We start from the raw sequence: 23,823 nt of genomic DNA on the forward strand, positions 1-23,823 counted from the left end.
ATGTCCCTGTTGTGACATCAATGATTCAACTCATATATTGTCCTGTCATATAACAGCTTTTCTCATAATGTGTCCCTCAAAGACTTTCTGAATGTGGACTCCTGGGAGATTCACTGTGAAGTCGTGGCCTCAAGCTCTGAAGTCCAACCCCTCCCATCTGACAGAACTGGGCCTGAGCTGGAACTGGGACCTGCAGGATCGAGGAGTGCAGCAGCTGTGTGGTGGACTGCAGAGTCCACACTGTAGACTGGAGACTCTGAGGTCAGTTGACTGACTGTTACTATTGTAGATCTTAGATGTTGAATCCACAACTAAAGCTCCAGTGAATGTTGGTTGTTCCATTTAGTGTTTTCATTGAAAATTTCATCTGTCAGGAAGTTGTTCTGAATCCTTTGTGTTTCTAAACAAACTGTGGAAACAGTCCAAAACTGAAACTGTTTCAACTGAAACTGTCCAGTGTTTGTCCAAGTTTGGATCCCAACAATATGTCAATATTGGACCAGACTAATATCTGACCTGATCCTCCTGAGAGCCAGAAGGAAAAAAGGTTGGAATATTTCCATTTTGGAATAGAAGTGAAGACTTTGGGCCGTGAGAAACAAAGTCCTCTTTCTTTTTGGGGAAGAACACGTCCCTGTAGTGGACATTGGGTCTTGCTTTGTCCCAAAAACCACAAAATAAGCATCAGTTTGCTGACGATAATGTTGGATTTTCTCTGCATTTCTATCAGATTTTTCTCACTTGATGAAACTCAGAGAAAACATATGACACAGTCAGTTGTCAACAATCTATGAATGGGATTCCAAAGCTTGTGTTTAGTGGCCAGTGACACAGTGGGGATCAGTCCCAACACAAGGACATGATGTGGTCTGTGCATTGGGACTGGGCCATTAGAAAGCAGTTGTCAGCCTGTTGTCATTGCCAAGGCCTCAAATCCTGATGCTGTGTGAAGAAGCTTTGAGTAGTTTTTGTTCCTGAACTGAAGCCAGCAGCTTTTGGTCCTGACACTGTCCACCCAGTTTGTTCCCTGATCCAAATCTCATTGTGAAGAACAAATCCACAGTGTCTCTATAAAGTTGATCCCATAGAAATGAAAGCACATGTGGAGCACAGAGACACACAGATGAAATCATGTGTCCAGGTGGTTGAGCTGTGTTTAGTGTCTGAGCTGCTGCTGCTGCTGCTTGCTTTACCTCTGTGCTGTGCTGAGGCTGCAGCCAATAAGCCAGAGAAGAAGATGCAGAGAGGGAAGAGACAGGAGACAGGAGAGCCTGGGGGAGCTTCCTTGGCTCAGATAGAATAAGGAGGAACAATTCAATGCATTGTTTTGCTGCACTTTGGAACTGGGTCAACAAACTTTAAGCAGGAAACTTTAAAGCTGCACAGTGACAGTATGAGCCATCAACTAGATTGATTCTGCTGTTGGCTGGAAAGCAGCTTCTCTTCCCATGTGCTGACAATAATATCATGATATAGTCAGACTATTATTACTATTATTCTGACTGTTCTCATATTATTCTTCTCATTATTATCATTCTACATTTCCCTTCAGGGATTAATCAAGTTGATCTCATCTCATTATTCTAATGAAAAGAAGAAGAATTGTCAACATCATCATCACCATCCTCATTGTCATCAACATCAGTGTCACATTGGATCTCCTTCTTTGATTCTTTATTCAGGTTGGAGAGCTGCAGTTTGTCAGAGACCAGCTGTGGTTATCTGGCCTCAGCTCTGAAGTCCAACCCCTTCCATCTGAGACACCTGGACGTGAGCTGGAACGACCTGCAGGATCGAGGAGTGCAGCAGCTGTGTGGTGGACTGCAGAGTCCACACTGTAGACTGGAGACTCTGAGGTCAGTTGACTGACTGTTCCTATTGTAGATCTTAGATGTTGAATCCACAACTAAAGCTCCTGTGAATGTTGGTTGTTCCATTCAGTGTTTTCATTGTTCTTCTATTCTCAGCAGACTAAGAATGATTCCTTCAGTTTCACTTCATTTCACTGAGCTGTCTTCAATAATGTGTGTTCACTCATATTGAATAGTCATATTAATAATGATGTGTTTCTTTCTATAGAAGCTTTGAAGAACAGAGTGTCCCAAAAATGTCATCTGTCAGGAAGTTGTTCTGAATCCTTTGTGTTTCTAAACAAACTGTGGAAACAGTCCAAAGCTGAAACTGTTTCAACTGAAACTGTCCAGTGTTTGTCCAAGTTTGGATCCCAACAATATGTCAATATTGGACCAGACTAATATCTGACATCCTCCTGAGAGCCAGAAGGAAAAAGGTTGGAATATTTCCATTTTGGAATAGAAGTGAAGACTTTGGGCCATGAGAAACAAAGTCCTCTTTCTTTTTGGGGAAGAACACGTCCCTGTAGTGGACATTGGGTCTTGCTTTGTCCCAAAAACCACACAATAAGCATCAGTTTGCTGACGATAATGTTGGATTTTCTCTGCATTTCTATCTGATTTTTCTCACTTGATGAAACTCAGAGAAACATATGACACAGTCAGTTGTCAACAATCTATGAATGGGATTCCAAAGCTTGTGTTTAGTGGCCAATGACACAGTGGGGATCAGTCCCAACACAAGGACATGATGTGGTCTGTGCATTGGGACTGGGCCATTAGAAAGCAGTTGTCAGCCTGTTGTCATTGCCAAGGCCTCAAATCCTGATGCTGTGTGAAGAAGCTTTGAGTAGTTTTTGTTCCTGAACTGAAGCCAGCAGCTTTTGGTCCTGACACTGTCCACCCAGTTTGTTCCCTGATCCAAATCTCATTGTGAAGAACAAATCCACAGTGTCTCTATAAAGTTGATCCCATAGAAATGAAAGCACATGTGGAGCACAGAGACACACAGATGAAATCATGTGTCCAGGTGGTTGAGCTGTGTTTAGTGTCTGAGCTGCTGCTGCTGCTGCTGCTTTACCTCTGTGCTGTGCTGAGGCTGCAGCCAATAAAGCCAGAGAAGAAGATGCAGAGAGGGAAGAGACAGGAGACAGGAGAGCCTGGGGGAGCTTCCTTGGCTCAGATAGAATAAGGAGGAACAATTCAATGCATTGTTTTGCTGCACTTTGGAACTGGGTCAACAAACTTTAAGCAGGAAACTTTAAAGCTGCACAGTGACAGTATGAGCCATCAACTAGATTGATTCTGCTGTTGGCTGGAAAGCAGCTTCTCTTCCCATGTGCTGACAATAATATCATGATATAGTCAGACTATTATTACTATTATTCTGACTGTTCTCATATTATTCTTCTCATTATTATCATTCTACATTTCCCTTCAGGGATTAATCAAGTTGATCTCATCTCATTATTCTAATGAAAAGAAGAAGAATTGTCATCATCATCATCACCATCCTCATTGTCATCAACATCAGTGTCACATTGGATCTCCTTCTTTGCTTCTTTATTCAGGTTGGAGAACTGCAGTTTGTCAAAGACCAGCTGTGGTTATCTGGTCTCAGCTCTGAAGTCCAACCCCTCCCATCTGAGACACCTGGACCTGAGTGGAAACAACCTGCAGAATCCAGATGTGCAGCAGCTGTGTGATCTTGTCCAGAGTCCAGACTGTAGCCTGCAGACTCTGAGGTCAGTAGAGGGCTGGAGTCAGTCCATGGTGCTTTCAGCAGGATTGGACTAAACCCAGTCAGTATCAAAGCAAAGATCCAGGATTTCCTGTAAAGCTCCAACCTTCTCAGTGAAGCTGTGAGAGGAGAACAGGGACAGGCTTCAGGATTGGACAGAAAGACAGAGAGAGAGACAACAGTCAGCCAATCAGATCAGCCAGAAGCTTGTTGCGATCATGTGTTTGAGTTGATGTGAAGACGACTGTTGCTGATGAAGTCAGTGAGTCAGGAACACAAAAACAGTCTTTTATCCAGATCAATGTCAGGCAGCTGAGGTTGAGCTTAATTCCTGCATTTCAATCCAACAAACACTGGTTCACTTTGGCCTGGTCGGTCACCATGGAAACTGGGTTGATCAATATAGTCATCTATAGCTAACTTGCACTGAAGCAGGATCAGTTTAATGTCTCACATGAGAATTTATCAGTAGCCAATCAACCAAGTGGAAAAACTCCAGTCAGTCTTCAAACAGGATCCCAGTCTGAACCAAATCCTGGTTCACCTTAAAGTCACAGTGAAGACCAGAGCAGTGGGCTGAGTCCTAGGTTCTGTCAGAGGTCATGTGGGCTCTGAATCAGCAAATCAGGTCAATTGAAGGTTTGTGATCATTTCAGTTGAGTCTGATCTAATTCTAGCAGTGAACAGTTTAATCCATAATGTGAAGGAATGAATCCAAACTACAGCCTGTGATGAACTGAGGAGAAATCTGATGGGATTGTCAGCAGGGACTGGACAGAACACACACGTTGCAGATCCATGATGTGTGGTGGTGCAGTGTATTGTCTGGAGCTAGTTGAGGGTTTGATGACTCCTTGTATGTGGACGCCTGCTGAGAGAAGGAGGAAATAAAAAGGAGGAAAAGAGAATCTGATTATTTATTTACTCACCTTCTAACTGAGGTTTGTTCCAACAGGTTTGGCTCCAGGGGGAAACAGTGACTCAATGTTCCAAAGACAAATCCTGTGAGTAACATTGAAACATTGTCTTCATCTAATTTTTAAAGTCTGATTTTACAAAGTGTTTTTGCTCATTTCATTGTCAAATCTTTCTAAATTGTGTTTTTGTCTTGGCTCAGGAAAACACCTGCGCCCAAAGAACTACAGGCTGTGTTTGATTTGAGGTTCCTGCAGATCCTTCCAAGTCTCAACAGGTCTTGAAATTCCAAATCTGTGGAGAATCACTTGAATCTGGGAACTGAACACCCCGAAGAGAACAGAAATGGACAGAGTTCCAGACAGATCACCAGTCACATGGTGTTCTGCACAATGAAGGACCAACCAGATGGATTCTAAGATTCTTTTCCACCACTGCAAACAAGCTGCTGTTAGACTGTTCTAATGTTTGATTCTTTAATTCAGCTCATGTCTCTGATCAGTTCTCCCTCTGTTTCCCCCTGTGGAAATATTGGAAATAGCTGAATTAATCTTCCAAAGACAACTGACTGCAAAGTTTCTATGACTTCACCTCAAACTCTTATCAAGGTGTTGATCCAAATATGGAAATGTCTTGATTTTGTCTTTTTGCCTTTTTAAACACTTTTTGTTTCCTGACATTTGAGTGTCCACATCCAGATGTGACAGTGGCCTCAGTCTTTGCAGTGACGGTGCAGTGGTCGCTTGCTGCCACTGTTTGGGAAAGGTGCCCCCTTACTCTGTAGGAAACCAAACTTCTTTCTCCCAGTTGTTCTAGTTCCAGCCCTGGTTATGGTTTGTTTTGTTCAGAAAGGTCTTGGGAAGCCACGGCTCCTGCTCATTGGTCCAGTCTGAGTCTGCTCACCTCATTTCTACTGAATCTGTTTGGATGTGCTGTCCATTCTCCTCGTCCCACTGCTGAACCAGGAAAACTGGCATGTTGTGTTGCAGCCCCAGGCCTGGAACAAAACCGAGACCAGCCCTGCTCAGTCCTGGAAACACATGATCCAATATGTAACCATATCCATTCCATAAGCATTCATTGGATCTTATATGATCAGTCTTTTATATTCATTATGTACATAGCCTATATTTCTATTTTTATTATTAGGACTCTGTTGGTATAATAAACATGTGGTTCAGACTTTGTCGACTGGAGACTTTGATTTCACACATTGGCAGAGAAGAAAAGAGAATCTGCATGTTGCTGAGGACTGGAGACAGGTGAAAGGGTCCTAACCTGTCCTATAAAGAACCTCTAACCTATAGGAGGCCACTAACCTGTAGGAGAACATAAGAACAAAGGAAACACCACGGTGCAGGATGAATAAGAATGTGAATGAAAGGTCTGTGGACGGTGCCGATAATCAGTTGGCTTTGGGTTTATATATATATGTAGACCTGAAGAGCTAATGTGGTGGTGGGATAGCAGCTGTTATCAGACCACAACCAAGGTGTGGGAACCCTGTTTATAAAGCTGGATGTGGACCTGAGTCTGGACCTGGACCTGAGTCTAAAGCAGAAATCTGGGACTAACCTTTAGTTGCTCACCACAACTGTTGTTGCTACAAATCCTGTTCATGTTGTTCTGAGTGTAATGTAAAGATGAGGATTTTAACCTTTGACCCTTTTGAGGCTGAGATTAAAACTAGGAGGGGCTAGAAACTAAATTTAGATCAGACCAGATTATTGATGAGATGGGGCTGGGTTTAGGACTAGAGGGGACTAGATTTAGGACCCCCTGTGGTCCTAAGGCACAGGGTTTGTGGGTAAACAAAGACCAGATTGTGGCTGCAGAAAAGCCTCCAGAGGATCAGAGGAAATAACTGGTGTTTCACTGTTTGTCTCCTGGTCCAGTCTCCAGTTTGATGTAGAACAGGATTTAGTCTTTATTTGGATCCACTCTAGCTTCCACACTGTCTAAAGTTTCTAAGTTTCTGTTTTCAGGTTTATCAGCAATGAGAACAGATCCAGCCTAATTGGAGTCTGTGAATGTTTCATGTCACCTGTGTTTTATTGGGCTAAACTCTGTTTTAAGTCGTGTTTCCTCGTTAAGACTCAGGATTTGTTTTCCAAAGGCTGCTGGTTGTTAAGAAAAGCTTTATAGACTGATCCTCATGGTGGAATGAGGTTTTTAGGGAGGACCACTGGATGTTTGGGGTCAAATTCACATGTAAATATAAAACACATGGGACCTGTTCAGTCTAAGTGCCAGGGACAGATCGTCACTATGAGACTGGATGTTATCATTCCAAATACCGAAGTGAAACGACAAGAGGGCAGAAGACAGAACTTGGACGAAAAGCGTCAAAGTATCTTTTAGAAGGTTGGTATCATTTAGGGCAGCGCCAGCATCCTAACTGAAGTGATGCATCGAAGGACTTTTGATGGACTGTGGTCCATAAATAAGTCCATACTATTGAAAACAGTCCATCATCTTATTAAACTGCTAGTCATTTAAATGTCATGTCAAACTACCAGTATAGGTTCACTTTACTGCTAACACATATAGCTAGGGAGGCAGGCCCCATATCAGAACCCTTAAATATAAACATTAAGAGAACATCAACTTTATCAGTCCCTGAAGGAGCACTCAGGTTAGGTGTCACATTAATTCACATGTCAATGACTGTTACCATTAAAAATAATCTGTTATTAATTAGCTGCCCCTTTACTAACATTTGGAAAAAGGGCAGGTTTTGGCCTTGGCCAGTCATTTCCAGTGGGGACATGTCACAGGTTCAGTTTTTTCCAACACGTCTTCTAGGAGGACGTCTTTACTATATTAAGGGACCGGACAGGGACATAAGAGCAAAAGTGGTTTGTGGTGTTGAGGAAGCCGACGCCACTTTTGCTGCATTTCCTGACAGCCCAGCAGGAGGTCACAGTGGCCAGAAAAAGACCAGAGGTGCCATTTCAAAACGTTCCTTCTGGCCTGGAAGGACCAGGGACATGGACAGATGGGTAAGAATGCACTTTGTTATTTCCAAATCAGTCATTTCACCCACTAGTTCATGAATCATTTCATGAGTTCTGATGTATTTGAACACATAACCAGACTGAAGGACATTTGGTGCTTGTGTGGGACATTGCAGTCCAATGGAGTCAGTCATTAAATGTTCCCCAGCACATTATCTTTAAGTGACTGCATCATAGTGTCAGCTGAGACTAAATGAGTTGGCAACCATTGGCAATGAGGGTTGGAAAACTGTACCAGACATAATATGTTAGAGTCCCAGTTTGCTGTTGTTCTGACCTCATCATGCATCTATGTTTTATACAGGTGTCAGAATGGATGGTGTGCCAGTCAGCCCAGCACATGATAAAGCAGGAGGTTCAGTTCACTCCTATGAAGGTGTTCATGTTTCTATCAGATATATTGTTACTGTGAGACATGGTCAGATGGTCCCGATGCCCCGATACCTGTGCACAGCTTAAACACATTGTGTTAGACAGGTTTGGATCTAAACTATGAGACAGGCATTTCACTTTATCTCAGCATGTCTGAAAGTGACTGAGTGAGGGAGCTATTGAGACGAGCCACCTCAGTCTAAAACTATATTGTGTATCAGCTGTTATGAAGAGCTTTGACTCCATCATTTGGAATCTAAGAGCATCCTGACAGTAGCCCAGAGTCAGTCCAGACCAGAGCTGAGTCTAAACCATGTGTTTAGACTCAGATGTGTTCTTCCAATTGTTTTTCATTTTCAGGTGACGCAGCCTTTGGAGCTTGTTGGGATGGACCTGACTGGCAGGTCGGCTGAAACCAAAAGTGTCTATCAATATGTGTGTGATGACTGACTACTACACTAAATGGCCACAAGCCTGTCCTCTGCAGTCAAAGGTGCAGAAGAGGTTACACAACAAATTCTAAAGTTTGTGGATCAGTTTGAGGCACCAAAACACATTTGGACAGACCAGGGGAGCGAATCTGTAAATGCGGTAAAAGGCAAAGGCAAATGTATTAGTATAGCACCATTCATACACTACGCAACTCAAAGTGCTTTACAAGGCAGATAGTTCCATTAAAAGTCTGGAAAAGAGCATCTGAAAACAAAGACATTTAACATCAAATACATTTAGATCAAATAAAGTCAATTCAAATAAGATGTCAAAGCACATTAAGGAAACAAGGAGGAACAATTATTTGAAGGCAGCAGGAAACAACAGGGTTTTCAGTCCTGGTTTGAATGAGCTGACAGTTGGAGCAGACCTCAGGTGTTCAGGAAGTTTGTTCCACAGGTGAGGAGCATAGTGACTGAATGCTGCTTCACTTTGTTTGGTTCTGGTTCATCTCTATCTGCACCACACAGGCCTTGATGTGTATTTCAAGCTGACAGGCCAGAAGACATTTTAGCAGCTTGTTGATCCACATTCAACCAGAATTAGTTCTTTTTTATGACAAATGTAAATGAAAATGGTTTAATTTGCTCCTGACAAATAATTAATTAGTAAATTATCAAAGTTTCTTTGATGCTGGACATTAACACAAACAACCTGTGGGTTTCCAGGTGGTAGAAAATCTCTCCCCTCTAACATTACAAACTTCTCTGGAAGACTCTTTGACTCTTTGACCTCTCACCTTTTGGAAAAACGCTGCAGCAAACGTGTCCAGGAATCTGCAGCTGCAGACTGTCTGGAGCATCGAGGAGGAAAACTGGATTAATGACTCAGCAACATTTATAGATTTGCTGCAGAGAATATGGATTATTAGAAGGTGAGAAATGACCCTTTGCTACTGTAGCACCAACATTTCTCACCGTGAACCTTATATAAGAAATTACCAACATATGAGCAGGAATAAAATAAAGATACACACCAGGCAACTGGTCAAAAAGCTGCTTTAAGTGTTGAATTATTGCTGATTTAATAAATCACTAAATCACTAATCAAGAATATGATTCTGATTCTTAAGTTTCTTTGAGTTGACAAAATGCCAAAATGACCTTCATGTCCCTGTGAGAGCCGTCTCAGGCATATTCTGGTAAACCAGAGCCAGCACTGTCAGCCTGAAACACTGTGTCATATGAGGACATTACACTGCACTAATGAGCTGGAACAATTAGCTGCTCACACTAGAGAGTTTAATTGAACAGTTACCAAGATGAGAAAGGTCTTTCTCACACACACACACACACACACACACACACACTCCTGGAGCAGCCATTCACACTAGAGGTGCTTGAACAATGGCCTCCTGTAGTAATGACTTAAGAAACTGAGTTTTCTGTGTTGGCCTGATACCCTGAGATATTTCCTGGCTGTTGAACACACAACACTCAGGCCTCTTCACAGGAGAAACTGCTCCTGAGGACTTTCAATGGATGGCCCCTGGCAGTGTGTGTGTGTGTGTGTGTGTGTTTAGTGTTGATGTTGTACGGTACAAGTGTGTGTGATTTGTCTTGTGCACTTGATAAAAAGATGAAATGACACTTTTATAAGAGCCTGCTGTTGGCTCACTGTCACACTACACAGAGCAATAAAGTGCTTTGATTGGCTAAAGCTCAGACTAGTTATTGATTCATTGATCGATTTGTTGATCTGCTCATCTGGCAAATTATCCTGATGGTCAAAGCTGAACTGTTATTCAGGAGAAATCTCCATGAGACATCATTTTAACTTCAATCATGATTTCATTTATTTCCTATTAGAGAGACTAACTACCTTCACTGCTTTAAGTGTTTTTATTATGGTGCTTTAACATTTTTCATCCTGACAGACTCAACTCAGTGAAACCAACTTGTATAAAAGCTTTAAACCAACTGACTGTTGTGCTGAACATATACTATAAAATTACAAGAACAGAACAGACACATAAGGTGATGTGGTTAGAAGTGACAGACGCATCCCAAACATCACGTGTCTGATTTACAGTCAGTATGTTTATTTCTCCATGACACAGTCTCCATTGTTTCTGTGGAAGGATTCCTACCACAGGTCCAGTGGATCCAGAACATCCATGTACATGTACAGATTTCCATAAACCCCAACACTGCAGTGAAATGTCACAGCAACAGAAACAGCAGAAAACTACAGACAGAGAAGTTGGACCCGCTACAATAAGACCAGGACTCAGCTGGTCTAAATGCTGAAATGCTGTTTATTTGGCTGTAAGCAGGAAGTCCGAGCAGGTGCTGAGGCTGGAAAACTCCTCACTCAGTGATCTGTAAATCCTTTTCTCTGTAGGTCTCGGGGTCGGCCGCCTTCCTCTGAGCTGCTGGAGGAAAATCAGGAAACTGTCAGAAAACCTGGATTAGTTCATTATAGTGAGGCTGTTTTGTTCTGAATGGACTTTCTCTTTGGAAATAACTAGTTTTACATTCAAATGTTTACATACGTGTTTTTCTGTGACGCATTTCTTTGAAATCATGTTCTGGATTTTGGTTTATCGTGTTGTTTTCATACATATTAAAAATACACATCAAGTGAAAAATAGGACTTCAAATTATTGAGCTGTGGACCTATGTGCTATTTTGATTTAGCATCTGACATTAAAGGTGTTATATGTCCTATATAATTCAAGAAGACAGGCACCCTGGTCCCCCAACAGATCAGCAGTCTATCAATTCAATTCAATTCAATTTATTTGTATAGCGCCAAATCACAATACAAATCATCTCAAGGCACTTTACAAAAACTAAAACTAAAAACCCAACAATTCCCTTATGAGCAAGCACTTGGCGACAGTGGAGAGAAAAAACTCCCTTTAACGGAAGAAAAAACCTCCAGCAGAACCGGGCTCAGTTTGGGCGGCCATCTGCCTCGACGGTTGGGGTGAGTGGATAGAGCAGAGAGAAAAGAACAGCAACAATAAACAACAAATAGACACTGCAGGTTGGTGGGACCAGTAACTGCACATCAGCGACAAACAGCTCCAGGACCAGGGACACCTGCAGAAGGTACAGAGAGAACAGAGAGAGAGGGAGAGAGCACAAACTAGGAGAGAGAGAGAGCACAAGGTTAGTAACATTCAATGGTGGAATATACATGAGGTGGGAGGAGAGAAGAGAGGGGACGGGAAGGGAAGGGGGGGTTAGGGTAGGGGAGCTCAGTGCACCGATGGTCCTTGGGCAGTCTAGGCCTATAGCAGCATAACTAAGGGATGGTTCAGGGTTGCCTGAAGCCAGCCCTAACTATATGCTTTGTCAAAGAGGAAGGTTTTAAGTCTAGCCTTAAAAGTACAGAGAGTGTCTGCCTCCTCAACCCAGACTGGGAGCTGGTTCCATTGGAGAGGAGCTTGATAACTAAAGGCTCTGCCTCCCATTCTGCTTTTGGAAACTCTGGGAACCACAAGTAGACCTGCACTCTGAGAGTGAAGTGGTCTATTGGGATAATATGGTACTATGAGGTCTTTGAGGTATGAAGGAGCTTGATTATGAAGGGATTTGTATGTGAGAAGAAGGATTTTAAATTCTATTCTATATTTTACAGGGAGCCAATGAAGAGAAGCCAATATAGGAGAAATATGATCTCTCTTGCTAGTTCCTGTCAGGACTCTGGCTGCGGCATTCTGGATTAATTGGAGGCTTTTTATGGAGATATTGAGACATCCAGATAGTAATGAGTTACAGTAATCTAGCCTTGAGGTAACAAATGCATGGACTAGTTTTTCTGCATCATTTTGAGACAAGATGTTCCTAATTTTGGAAATGTTGCTCAAGTGAAAGAATGCAGTTCTAGAGATTTGTTTTATGTGTGAGTTAAAGAACATGTCCTGGTCAAAAATAACTCCAAGGTTTTTTACAGTAGTGCTGGAGGCCAGGGCTATGCCATCTAGAGTAGCTATAATTTTAGAAAAGTTATTTCTGAGATTTTTTGGCCCAAATATAACGACTTCTGTTTTCTCAGAGTTTAAAAGTAAAAAGTTACTGGTCATCCAGGCCTTTATGTCAGTTAGACACTCTTGAAGTCTGGTTAACTGGTTTGTGTTAACAGGTTTAATAGATAGATATAACTGAGTGTCATCTGCATAGCAGTGGTAATTAATAGAGTACTTCCTAATGACATATCCTAAAGGAAGCATGTACGGGGTGAACAGAATCGGTCCTAGCACGGAGCCTTGTGGAACTCCATAACTAACTTTTGTTCGTGTGGAAGGTTCATCACGGACATGAACAAACTGGAATCTGTCCGATAAATAGGATTGGAACCACTTTAACGCTGTTCCTCTGATACCAATCACATGCTCCAGTCTCTGTAATAAGATGTTGTGGTCAATGGTGTCGAATGCTGCATTAAGGTCTAGGAGGACAAGTATTGAAACAAGTCCATTATCTGAGGCTAAGAGAAGATCGTTGGTAACTTTCAACAGTGCTGTTTCTGTACTATGATGTGCTCTAAATCCTGATTGAAAATCTACAAATAGTTCATTCCTGTGTAAGTGGTCTGATAGCTGCTTAGCAACAGCCTTTTCTAGGATTTTAGAAATAAATGGCAGGTTGGATATTGGTCTATAATTAGCCAAGACTCCTGGATCAAGACTAGGCTTTTTGAGTAAAGGTTTGATTACTGCAGTCTTAAAGGCCTGTGGTACGTAGCCTGATACTAGAGATAAATTTACCAAGTCCAATAAAGATGGGTTCATTAATGGCAGGGTGCCTTTAAGCAGTCTAGTCTGGATGGGGTCTAAGAGACACGTTGATGATTTAGATGAAGCAACTACTGATGTAAATTCAGAGAGATCTATGGGAGAGAAGCAGTCTAAACATAACTGAGGTCCTACAGATGATTCAAGAGCTACTGTAGTAGAAGATTCATTTATTGCAGGTATAGGAAGCATCTGCTGAATTTTATCTCTAATAGCATCTAGGGGGCATTACCGCCACCCCCGAACAGGAACATGGACATAGACAGGGTCCAAACAAACCCTATCTCTGCTAGAACCAATTTTATTTTGTACTGAAATTTAGAATTTATTAATAATCCATCCATCATCTAGACCCCCTTAGTCCTAACCAGGGTCCCAGGGATCTGCTGGAGCCTATCCCAGCTCTCTTTGGGTGAAGGGCAGGGGTCCACCCTGGACAGGTCCCCAGTCCATCACAGTTATTAATAATCTGATAATCCCTCTCGGATTATTAGCACCGGTAAAGGAAATGACCAATGAAAAGGAGTGAGCCAATCATGAACCAGGAGCCGTGCGCAGTGGGCGTGGCCGTCAAATCACCGCCATTTAAATCCTGCGCGCCAGGTGATCAGGTGTTCGTCAAGTCCGCCGCAGAAACACGCAGCCCGCTGAAGCCACACAACTAAAACACGAACCTTTTCTCCTTCGGCTAGTGGTGGGCAAGTGAAGCCTCATGAAGCACTGAGGCTTTCCTGACAATTGTGCCGAAAAAGATTCAAAGCTTCAAGACTTCAGTGACGGTGACATCTGGTGGACAACTGAAGCCATAGCAACCTCTAAAGAGCACGAATGAAGCACTGGCACTGTTTCAATCCCATGACAGCTGTTGTAGCTGATTTATAGTGTGTGTGTGTCTGGAGTGAGGGAGTGTGGTTGGTTGATTACCTGCACACCTGTGGGCAGAGGGAGAGGAAGTTAGATGGAAGTTAGACAGGTGGTTGGGCGGGGAAAATGAGGATAGGAGGAAGCCACATAGGTTTTCAACCATGGTGTGTGTGGCGTGTTTGGTGGTTTTGACGCGTAGTTTTAACATTGTAATCTTGCTAAGTCAGTATACTGCATTTTTGTTCTTTTGGTTAGTCTTCTTTTGATAATAAAGTGTTAAACGTATATTTTGGCGGACATTGTTTTTTCTTTTTTGACACGAGTTGGAAACGTCTTCCTCTTTTTTTCCCTAGTGGCATTTTTTGTTGTTAGATTGCCACTACAACAGCAATAAAAGTTCAGACCCCTTGAGATCAAAATGATCCCAAACTTTAGAACGTCGCTTATTGGTGGGACTCGCCATGAAACTTGCCAAAATACTCTCACTCTCACTCTCCAAATCCTGAAGCAGAATGATGCATGTTATACAGCTGGTATGGCACCAAACCACTCACATCTGTCAAACCTGTCAAGCTGTCATTGGCTCAGAATGCATTGAAACGCCATGAGCCAATGACACACACTGAAAGACTATGAGCCAATGAAAAGCTTCGAAACATTTTGAAGCAATGAAGCGCGAAGCGAAACAGTGATGACATTCGAAGCTTCGAACGTCATCAGTCACGTGTCACTGGTGTTTTGACACAAGCCCCGACACAGCGTTTCGAATCACTCCGCTTCAGGAAGAGTGACACAGGCTCCGAAGCCTCGGTATCATTTGCCCATCACTAATAGTAGTTCACTAGATTGTTTTGTTCCCGGACAGCATGGTGAATGAGTGGTTAGCACTGTTGCCTCACAGCAAGGAGGTTCCTGGTCCGAAACCCTGCAGTGGCCTTTATGTGTGGAGTTTTCATGCTGGTGGGTTCTCTGGTTTTGTGATCCCATTTATAGACCACTGTGAAATGAAATACAACTGCAAAATAATGAGCTAACTGCTAACTGAGGTGAGCTGACTGCATCAGTCATCCAGGCCATGTAGCTCCTTCGGCAGCAACAGAGACTGACTGTTACACACTGAATGTATGTCTGTATAAATATAAACCTAAATATGAATATGAATGCTGCTAAACAGAGAATTGGTGAGATTTTATGTGAAGGGTAGTACACGTGTATGTGGCTTCTAAAACTAATTTTCTCTTAATAAAACTGTGGAGGAAGGTTGTGATAATAAAGACTCACACACCATAGAAATGTCTTTCTGAGTTTTATTCACACACTTACTGACATCCAGCTACATCAAGTGAGGAAGATCATGTCCAAAAACACATACACGGTGAACATACACGTGTATGTGGCTTCTAAAACAATGTGCTTTTGTAAAATAAAGAAAGCAGACAGGGTGCGCTGTCTGTCTTCTCTCTCTGTCATCTCTCTTCACAGACACATGAATAAAACAACCAGAATCTCAGCCAATACTTGTCTCATAAAAATAAGAAATATATGGCTTGAAATTTTTTTATTTTAAATGAAACAATTCGAAACAGTCGAAAACAAATCACCACTTTTTACGTTTTCACCTTTTACGTGAAGTACGTTTTCCCGTCTCACCACATTGTAACTATTGTGATCCCGCCTCGTACTGAGCGCACTGTTCATATGGAAATAATCTGAGGTGAGCCAGGTAATTCTGTACATGCCCCTGAGAAATTACATAAAACGCCAAACTTCATCATAGAATTTACTCACTGTTTCTGTGTTTGGATGATGGCAGGCTATGTGGGTGAAGAAGTACTTCATATGTTCCAGACAGCAATGAAGAGTTTACTTTGTCCTCAGAGTACAAACATGACTTAAATGACGAACATTTGGATCCGCATTGTACTGTATTGTATTGTATTGTACTGTATTGTATTGTATTGCAGTAATTCCCTCTCATTCACATTCCTGACTCAGGCTCATTATGCTGATGTCTCAGGTAAATGACATGACTATTCATGGTCAGACACACTTTCCTGCATATTTCTTTTCTAAACAAAAAGTGTCTTACAAAATTTAAATTAATGTATTGTTTTCAGTGAATGAGTGAACATCACTCACATCATGTTGAAGCAAACACTTTACACTACAAGATGTATTTATTAAAAGTCTTGCAGAATCAATGTTCTGTTTTATGGTCTTATTTCAGTGACTTAAAAATTTCAGTTTTTCACTAACCATGCATAAACACTGTTTGCTCAAAAACATAATCACATATTATTGTTGCCCAGTTTCTGCTGATTAGAGTGTTATCACACTTTAGCCAGTAACATGTTTAAAAGCAACTGAAAAAAGCACAAATGTCAGGGCATGTCAAAACTTGTCCAGGGCCCCAAAACACACTCAGACCTCAGACGGTTAAGCTATTTGATAGAGACCTTAACCACAGTGGTCAGTTTTGACATTTCTTCTTGGTGTGAATGCGCTGATGGGCTGTTAGAGCACTTGAGCAAAGAAAAAATTTTCCACATTGCTCACACCAGTACGGTTTCTCTCCAGAGTGAATACGCTGATGTGTTTTGAGGTAGCCTAACCATGAGAAGGCTTTTCCACACTGGTCACAGCTATAGGGCTTCTCTCCAGAGTGAATACGCTGATGTGTTTTCAGGTTGCCTAACCGTGAGAAGGCCTTTCCACACTGGTCACAGCTATAGGGCTTCTCTCCAGAGTGAATACGCTGATGTGTTTTGAGGGGGCCTAACCGTGAGAAGGCTTTTCCACACTGGTCACAGCTATAGGGCTTCTCTCCAGAGTGAATACGCTGATGTGTTTTGAGGGGGCCTAACCGTGAGAAGGCTTTTCCACACTGGTCACAGCTATAGGGCTTCTCTCCAGAGTGAATACGCTGATGTGTTTTCAGGTTGCCTAACTGTGAGAAGGCCTTTCCACACTGGTCGCACCAGTGCGGCTTCTCTCCAGAGTGAATACGCTGATGTGTTTTAAGGGGGCCTAACCGTGGGAAGGCTTTTCCACACTGGTCACAGCTATAGGGCTTCTCTCCAGAGTGAATACGCTGATGTACTTTGAGGTGGCCTGACTCTGTGAAGGCTTTTCCACACTGGTCACAGCTATAGGGCTTCTCTCCAGAGTGAATACGCTGATGTTTTTTGAGGTTGCCTGACTCTGTGAAGGCTTTTCCACACTGGTCACAGCTATAGGGCTTCTGTGACGTGTGAATACGCTGATGTTTTTTCAGGGTATTTAAACATGTGAAGGCTTTTCCACATTGGTCACAGCTATAGGGCTTCTCTCCAGAGTGAATACGCTGATGTACTTTGAGGTGGCCTGACTCTGTGAAGGCTTTTCCACACTGGTCACAGCTATAGGGCTTCTCTCCAGAGTGAATACGCTGATGTGTTTTGAGGTGGCCTGACTCTGTGAAGGCTTTTCCACACTGGTCACAGCTATAGGGCTTCTCTCCAGAGTGAATACGCTGATGTGTTTTGAGGTGGCCTGACTCTGTGAAGGCTTTTCCACACTGGTCACAGCTATAGGGCTTCTGTGACGTGTGAATACGCTGATGTTTTTTCAGGGTATTTAAACATGTGAAGGCTTTTCCACACTGGTCACAGCTATAGGGCTTCTCTCCAGAGTGAATACGCTGATGTTTTTTGAGGTGGCCTGACTCTGTGAAGGCTTTTCCACACTGGTCACAGCTATAGGGCTTCTCTCCAGAGTGAATACGCTGATGTGTTTTGAGGTGGCCTGACTCTGTGAAGGCTTTTCCACACTGGTCACAGCTATAGGGCTTCTCTCCAGAGTGAATACGCTGATGTGTTTTAAGGGGGCCTAACCGTGGGAAGGCTTTTCCACACTGGTCACAGCTATAGGGCTTCTCTCCAGAGTGAATACGCTGATGTACTTTGAGGTGGCCTGACTCTGTGAAGGCTTTTCCACACTGGTCACAGCTATAGGGCTTCTCTCCAGAGTGAATACGCTGATGTGTTTTAAGGGGGCCTAACCGTGGGAAGGCTTTTCCACACTGGTCACAGCTATAGGGCTTCTCTCCAGAGTGAATACGCTGATGTACTTTGAGGTGGCCTGACTCTGTGAAGGCTTTTCCACACTGGTCACAGCTATAGGGCTTCTGTGACGTGTGAATACGCTGATGTTTTTTCAGGGTATTTAAACATGTGAAGGCTTTTCCACATTGGTCACAGCTATAGGGCTTCTCTCCAGAGTGAATACGCTGATGTACTTTGAGGTGGCCTGACTCTGTGAAGGCTTTTCCACACTGGTCACAGCTATAGGGCTTCTCTCCAGAGTGAATACGCTGATGTGTTTTGAGGTGGCCTGACTCTGTGAAGGCTTTTCCACACTGGTCACAGCTATAGGGCTTCTCTCCAGAGTGAATACGCTGATGTTTTTTCAGGGTATTTAAACATGTGAAGGCTTTTCCACACTGGTCACAGCTATAGGGCTTCTCTCCAGAGTGAATACGCTGATGTTTTTTGAGGTGGCCTGACTCTGTGAAGGCTTTTCCACACTGGTCACAGCTATAGGGCTTCTCTCCAGAGTGAATACGCTGATGTGTTTTCAGGGTATTTAAACGTGTGAAGGCTTTTCCACACTGGTCACAGCTATAGGGCTTCTCTCCAGAGTGAATACGCTGATGTGTTTTGAGGTGGCCTGACTCTGTGAAGGCTTTTCCACACTGGTCACAGCTATAGGGCTTCTCTCCAGAGTGAATACGCTGATGTGTTTTGAGGTGGCCTAACCGTGAGAAGGCTTTTCCACACTGGTCACAGCTATAGGGCTTCTCTCCAGAGTGAATACGCTGATGTGTTTTCAGGTTGCCTAACTGTGAGAAGGCCTTTCCACACTGGTCACAGCTATAGGGCTTCTCTCTAGAGTGAATATGCTGATGTGTTTTCAGGTGACCTAAGTGGGAGAAGGCTTTTTCACACTGGTCACAGTTGTAGGTTTTCTTTCCAGTGTGAACATGCTGATTAATCTCTAAACTCTCCAATGTTGTGAAGGTCTTATTGACTCCTGTTCTTCTTTTCTATTTGTAAAAAAGAAGAAAAAAGCAAAATGGAGAAAAGATATGAAATTACATGATAGAAAAATCCAAAACCATAATTGACATTGACATTCACAACATGTCTATGAAACATGATCATGTAAACTGTGTTTCCCTGGAGTTCTATTTCATTCCAAAGTTGTGTTGTGTCTCATCCACACATTTTGTCATTTTTTAAAATTATTTTTCTTAAAACGTGTGCTTGCCTCACCTCAATAGCTTTTCTTAGTATCAACATTTAACTTTTATCTAGTTTCATTTCTAAACAGTGGACACAACTCTCTGAAGTACAGCACCATATTTAAAGCACTAGCTTAAGTTTGAAATTAAAGAATTTCTCTTAAGTCTAATTTTTTCTCTTACCCAAATTTGGCTTTGAGAAACCACAGAAGTGTCTGGCAACAATTACTTTTAAGTTAGACCAAGTTTTACGACTCAGTGCCACACAGACCCAGGTCTGTCAACCACCACAAGACCAAGAAAATTGACCAATGTAAGAGAGTATACCAGCTTGGTGACAAAGACACTCTCAGCCTGCAGCTTAGTTAGCTGAACTTAGTCTTGGAACTCTGACCGATTCCACTCTGAGGACCAAATGGCCTCCGAAGCAGACTTTATTGCCCTGCTCGCATAGTAACTTCAGCAAGCTCCAGGTGATGTCTTGCAGCTAAGTACTCTGTGATGAACAGCTGATGCTCCAAACTACTTTTTCCCCAAATCTACTTTTAACCTTCTGGGGTTGACGAATGTGCCAGCGAGTTTTGTGGCACCTCATTACAGGTAATGCGGTCCCGCCTTGTACTCTGTTCACTGTTCACATGTAAATAATCTCAGGTGAACCAGGTAAATATGTGCACGCCCCCGAGAAATGACATAAAACGTCAAACTCTCAGCTACAGCTAGTGTGAACAAGATGACATTGACATAATTTGTGAAGTAAACACTTTAGACTACAACATGCAGGTCTCCAAAGTCTTATGAACCAATGTTCTGTTTGTGTTTTATGGTCTTATTACAGTGACTAAAAAATTGTAGTTTTTCACTAACCATGCATAAACACTTTTTTCTCAAAAACACAATCTTATAAACTTGCTGCTCACATATTTGTCAGGTTATTTGTGCTTTTTTCCTTAGTTTTTTGTAGCATTTGTTTCTGTAGCATTTCTGTTTACCATTTGATCCTTTGTAGCATTTGTATTTTGTCATGATCCGTATTCCTGAGTTCCTGTTTTTTGTCTTATTTTGAAGGATCATGACAGGAACTGGTTTTTGTTGTGTTCTGTTCCCTTTACTTTGCCCCAATTAGTTATTGTTTTCACCTGTGCCTTGTTTTTGTCCCTCACTTTATATACCTTTGTTTAGCCACAGTTTTTTGCTGGGTTGTCTGCTTACAGCTGCTCTCTACTGCCTTTGTTTCCTGAAGAGCCACAGTTCCCTGCCTCAGTAAAATACCCTGTTTTAAGTTAAGTAGTCCAGCTTTGTTCTTGTCTCTTGTAGTCTTTGTTCCTGTTTTGTTCACGTTCCCTGTAGCCCTGCTTTCCTTGTGTTCCCTGTAGTCCTGCCATGTCTCTGTCTCATGTTCATGCTCCCTGTGTGGTCTGGTGCATCTCCCTGACTGTGTGTGACCCAGACCCTCATGCCCTGTTGTCCCTGTATCTCATGTTCATGTTCCCTGTGTGGTCTGGTGTGTCTCCTTGAGTGTGTGTGATCCAGATCTTCCTGTCCCCGTAACTCATGTGCTTTGTTTTGATTCCCGTGTCCTGGTGTTCCCCAGTTTCCTCTTTTCTGCCTTCCCGCTTTGTTCTGGTTTCTCATTGAAAATAAAGTCTTTTTGTTTAACCCTGAGTACCAGAGTGGGCGTTTCCTTGGTCCGAACTTTAGTTAACCCTGACATATGACAGTATTTATGTCTGTTTGCACTGGAGTACCCCCCCCGTACCTACACAAATTCCTTGTGTGTGTGCACACACACTTGGCAATAAAGCTCATTCTGATTCTAATTCTAATTCTGATTCTGATTAACAAACAATACCAGTGTGACGACTTTCACACCCGCAACTGGGTGCAAACTGACCGAATCACTACATTCAAAATGAAAACTTTACCATAAATAAATTATTACGTATTTTAAAAGCTTCCCATGACACTTTCAAGGCGAATGACTTAAGTCACTTGATTCATTAATGTCACAATTTTAATGGACACACTAGAATCTCCCTATGAACACTCCAAAGAAAAAAAATCCAATGGTGGACTTGAAATGCCAAACTGATAAAAGTACTGGTCAGATTAGCATAAGTAGAATATCAGACTAGCAACACTCATCCTTAGTAAACTGGCTGGGTAATGGCTCAGACCTGCTTCTAAGCTGTTTTATTCAGGACTGGGTGAAACCAGAACACACACTGGGAAATACATAAACATAAAGGCTGGATCTTAGACACTTCCAGACTTGAACTAAAATTAGAAAGAACAGATGATGCACTGACTATTGACAATTGACTCTGGCCTCTTTATGAAGCCTTTTCTATCGATTAAGTCCTGAACGCTGAGCTGTTGATCACTGACAACAGAGGACTGGACCTCCTCGTTACTGCGGTTAAGCCAGCTGCAGTTCTGAAAAGCCACGACTGAAATTTGTGGGTGCGCATATTACTATGATTACGGTAATTTGAGGAACAACATAGAACGCGCTTTCAAATCACTTTTCATTTTTCTCAGAATTGAGGTAATAAGTTTATGAGATAATTGTCATGTTTCAGTTTTTCTTTTTCAAATTTGCCCTCAAATGGTTCATTTATAGGTCTTTTTTGACAGGTGTTTGTTTATTTGAGTAATGAATTTCTGTATTTTTCAGAGGGCTAGAAAAACCGCATTTCTCATCAACAGAAAAAAAAACAATTGCCAGTTCTTATAGGGGACATCCCATACTATATACAGTGCATGCCTCATATGAAAACCTTTTACTGCAGCCTTTTGGAGAAATGTTCCATTATCCTACTTCAGTGTCTGTCGCTCCCAATTGTACTGTATAATTATAATAATAAAATTGTAAAACAAAACATACTAGAACTACTAACTAAAGGTCACATAACGAAAGCACAAAACATTGTTTTACACCATATCAAGTCAAAGTACATTTTCCTAGTGTAGTACTGAGGATGACAGTGCCAGTCATCCTCACCAAAAATGGCATTTGCAGGTATGTTAACACAGGTGGGATGATACCATCCATTACACAATGAGCACTGCACCATGATTTCTTTGTTGTGTGCAGAACTACACACTGACAGGAGTTTGCCTAAAATTGGCTTTGCTTGGTTGAGGCTCTGAAACACCTGGTGAATTCCGCCCTCATCCATCCCTCACGGAACAGACAATTCTCTGGCCTAAGGTTGCAGCATAGAGGATGTGCAAATGCAACTGCAAACAAGCCACAGTTGCTGCTATTGCTTTGCTGCTGAGCACTAGGAAAAATTACCACGAATAGGTCTTCCTTTGGCCTTCACATCCCCAATAAGGCTTGTGTGGCACTGGTGTCCAACACTGTTGAGAGGCTATTGTGAGGGAAATTTACACCTTGACAGACAAATGTCTGCTACCCTCCTTGTGTTAATTCAACAAAGACTTTTGACACGGCTTTGTATTCATTAGGAAGCAGACGAAAAGTCATAGAGACGCTAATTATATTATGAATGCCATCCGGAGGCAGATGATTCGCTGTGGCGACCCCTGAAGGGAGCAGCCGAAAGGAAAAGAAGAAGAAGAAGAAGAAGATGCCATCCTGCCAGCACGACTTACATGTGAGTGACTTATGTGTAAATTAATACTATTCAACTGATATTAAAGCTGATCATTTTCTGTGTTTGCGGTCAATCGGTATTGACCCGTTCTGCAGACCGTATGCTCCGTTGTGACTCTGTTGCTTTGTCTATTAAATTTGCCATCCTTTAACCTGAGATTTGCCTCCAAGTGCTTTTGTACGGTGGCCGAGAAGGGCAAACGCGCTGCAAAACAGAAACGCTGCAAAAGAGAAACGCTGCAAAACAGAAACGCTGCAAAACAGAAACGCTGCAAAAGAGAAACGCTGCAAAACAGATCTGAAGGTGCGTTTTCCATTTGTTACTTAACACTTGGCCGTCATCTTTTACAACATTGTACTTTTATAATACTGTAAAACATGACGGCCAAGTGTTTAAAAAATAATAAATGTAAAACGTACTCTAATGCCCGCTAAATTCACAGCCAGCAGACGTTCTTTTGTCACTTTGCTTTATTAAGTTTTTAGTCAGAACAGGTAACAGGTAACAGGCTACTGTTTCAGCCGTAGCCACGCTAAGTAGGGATGGGAATATCGACTCTCTGGAATCGATACTTCCATACTTTGGAGTCGATACTTTCTTAAGTATCGCTCGATACCACTCCTAATAAAAAACGTGCAATTAGTTTTCACTTCTGAGAGTTTTGGATGTGTGAAAACCAGCCCAAGCGTATTTTAAATGGTCTTCCGTATCACATGATTATGGCAGCCAATCAGATGTCAGAGCTTTCCAGAGCCAGTCATGCACTGCAGAAGGAAGTATTACTCTCTCCATTCTGCAGCGTGGAGGGACCTCCTCCGTCTCAGTGCTGACAGGCACTGAGACGGAGGATAGAAAAAGAAGCATTGTGTGGTGCTATTTTCTGATAATAAATACATAGGCATTTCCTTCGTTAGTGGGTGA

The 23,823-nt window shown here is 42.3% G+C and overlaps 1 protein-coding gene and 1 long non-coding RNA gene across 2 annotated transcripts; one reads left to right on the forward strand and one right to left on the reverse strand.

Annotated features, from left to right (window-relative positions):
- The first annotated feature begins 3,550 nt into the window (after positions 1-3,550).
- LOC113128931 (uncharacterized) lies at positions 3,551-5,073 on the forward strand. The gene is made up of 3 exons (XR_003295559.1): positions 3,551-3,598; positions 4,550-4,598; positions 4,712-5,073. It is a non-coding gene; the product is annotated as an uncharacterized LOC113128931 (long non-coding RNA).
- Positions 5,074-16,206: 11,133 nt separating this feature from the next.
- Positions 16,207-19,081, reverse strand: LOC113128932 (zinc finger protein 91-like; the record flags this gene model as incomplete). The annotated part of the gene is made up of 1 exon (XM_026304537.1): positions 16,207-19,081. A coding segment is annotated over one exon (2,613 nt), but the record flags the coding sequence as incomplete, so codon positions are not given.
- Between the last annotated feature and the right edge of the window lie 4,742 nt (positions 19,082-23,823).

Source organism: Mastacembelus armatus, unplaced genomic scaffold (genome assembly GCF_900324485.2).
Source record: "Mastacembelus armatus unplaced genomic scaffold, fMasArm1.2, whole genome shotgun sequence".
NCBI lineage: Eukaryota > Metazoa > Chordata > Actinopteri > Synbranchiformes > Mastacembelidae > Mastacembelus > Mastacembelus armatus.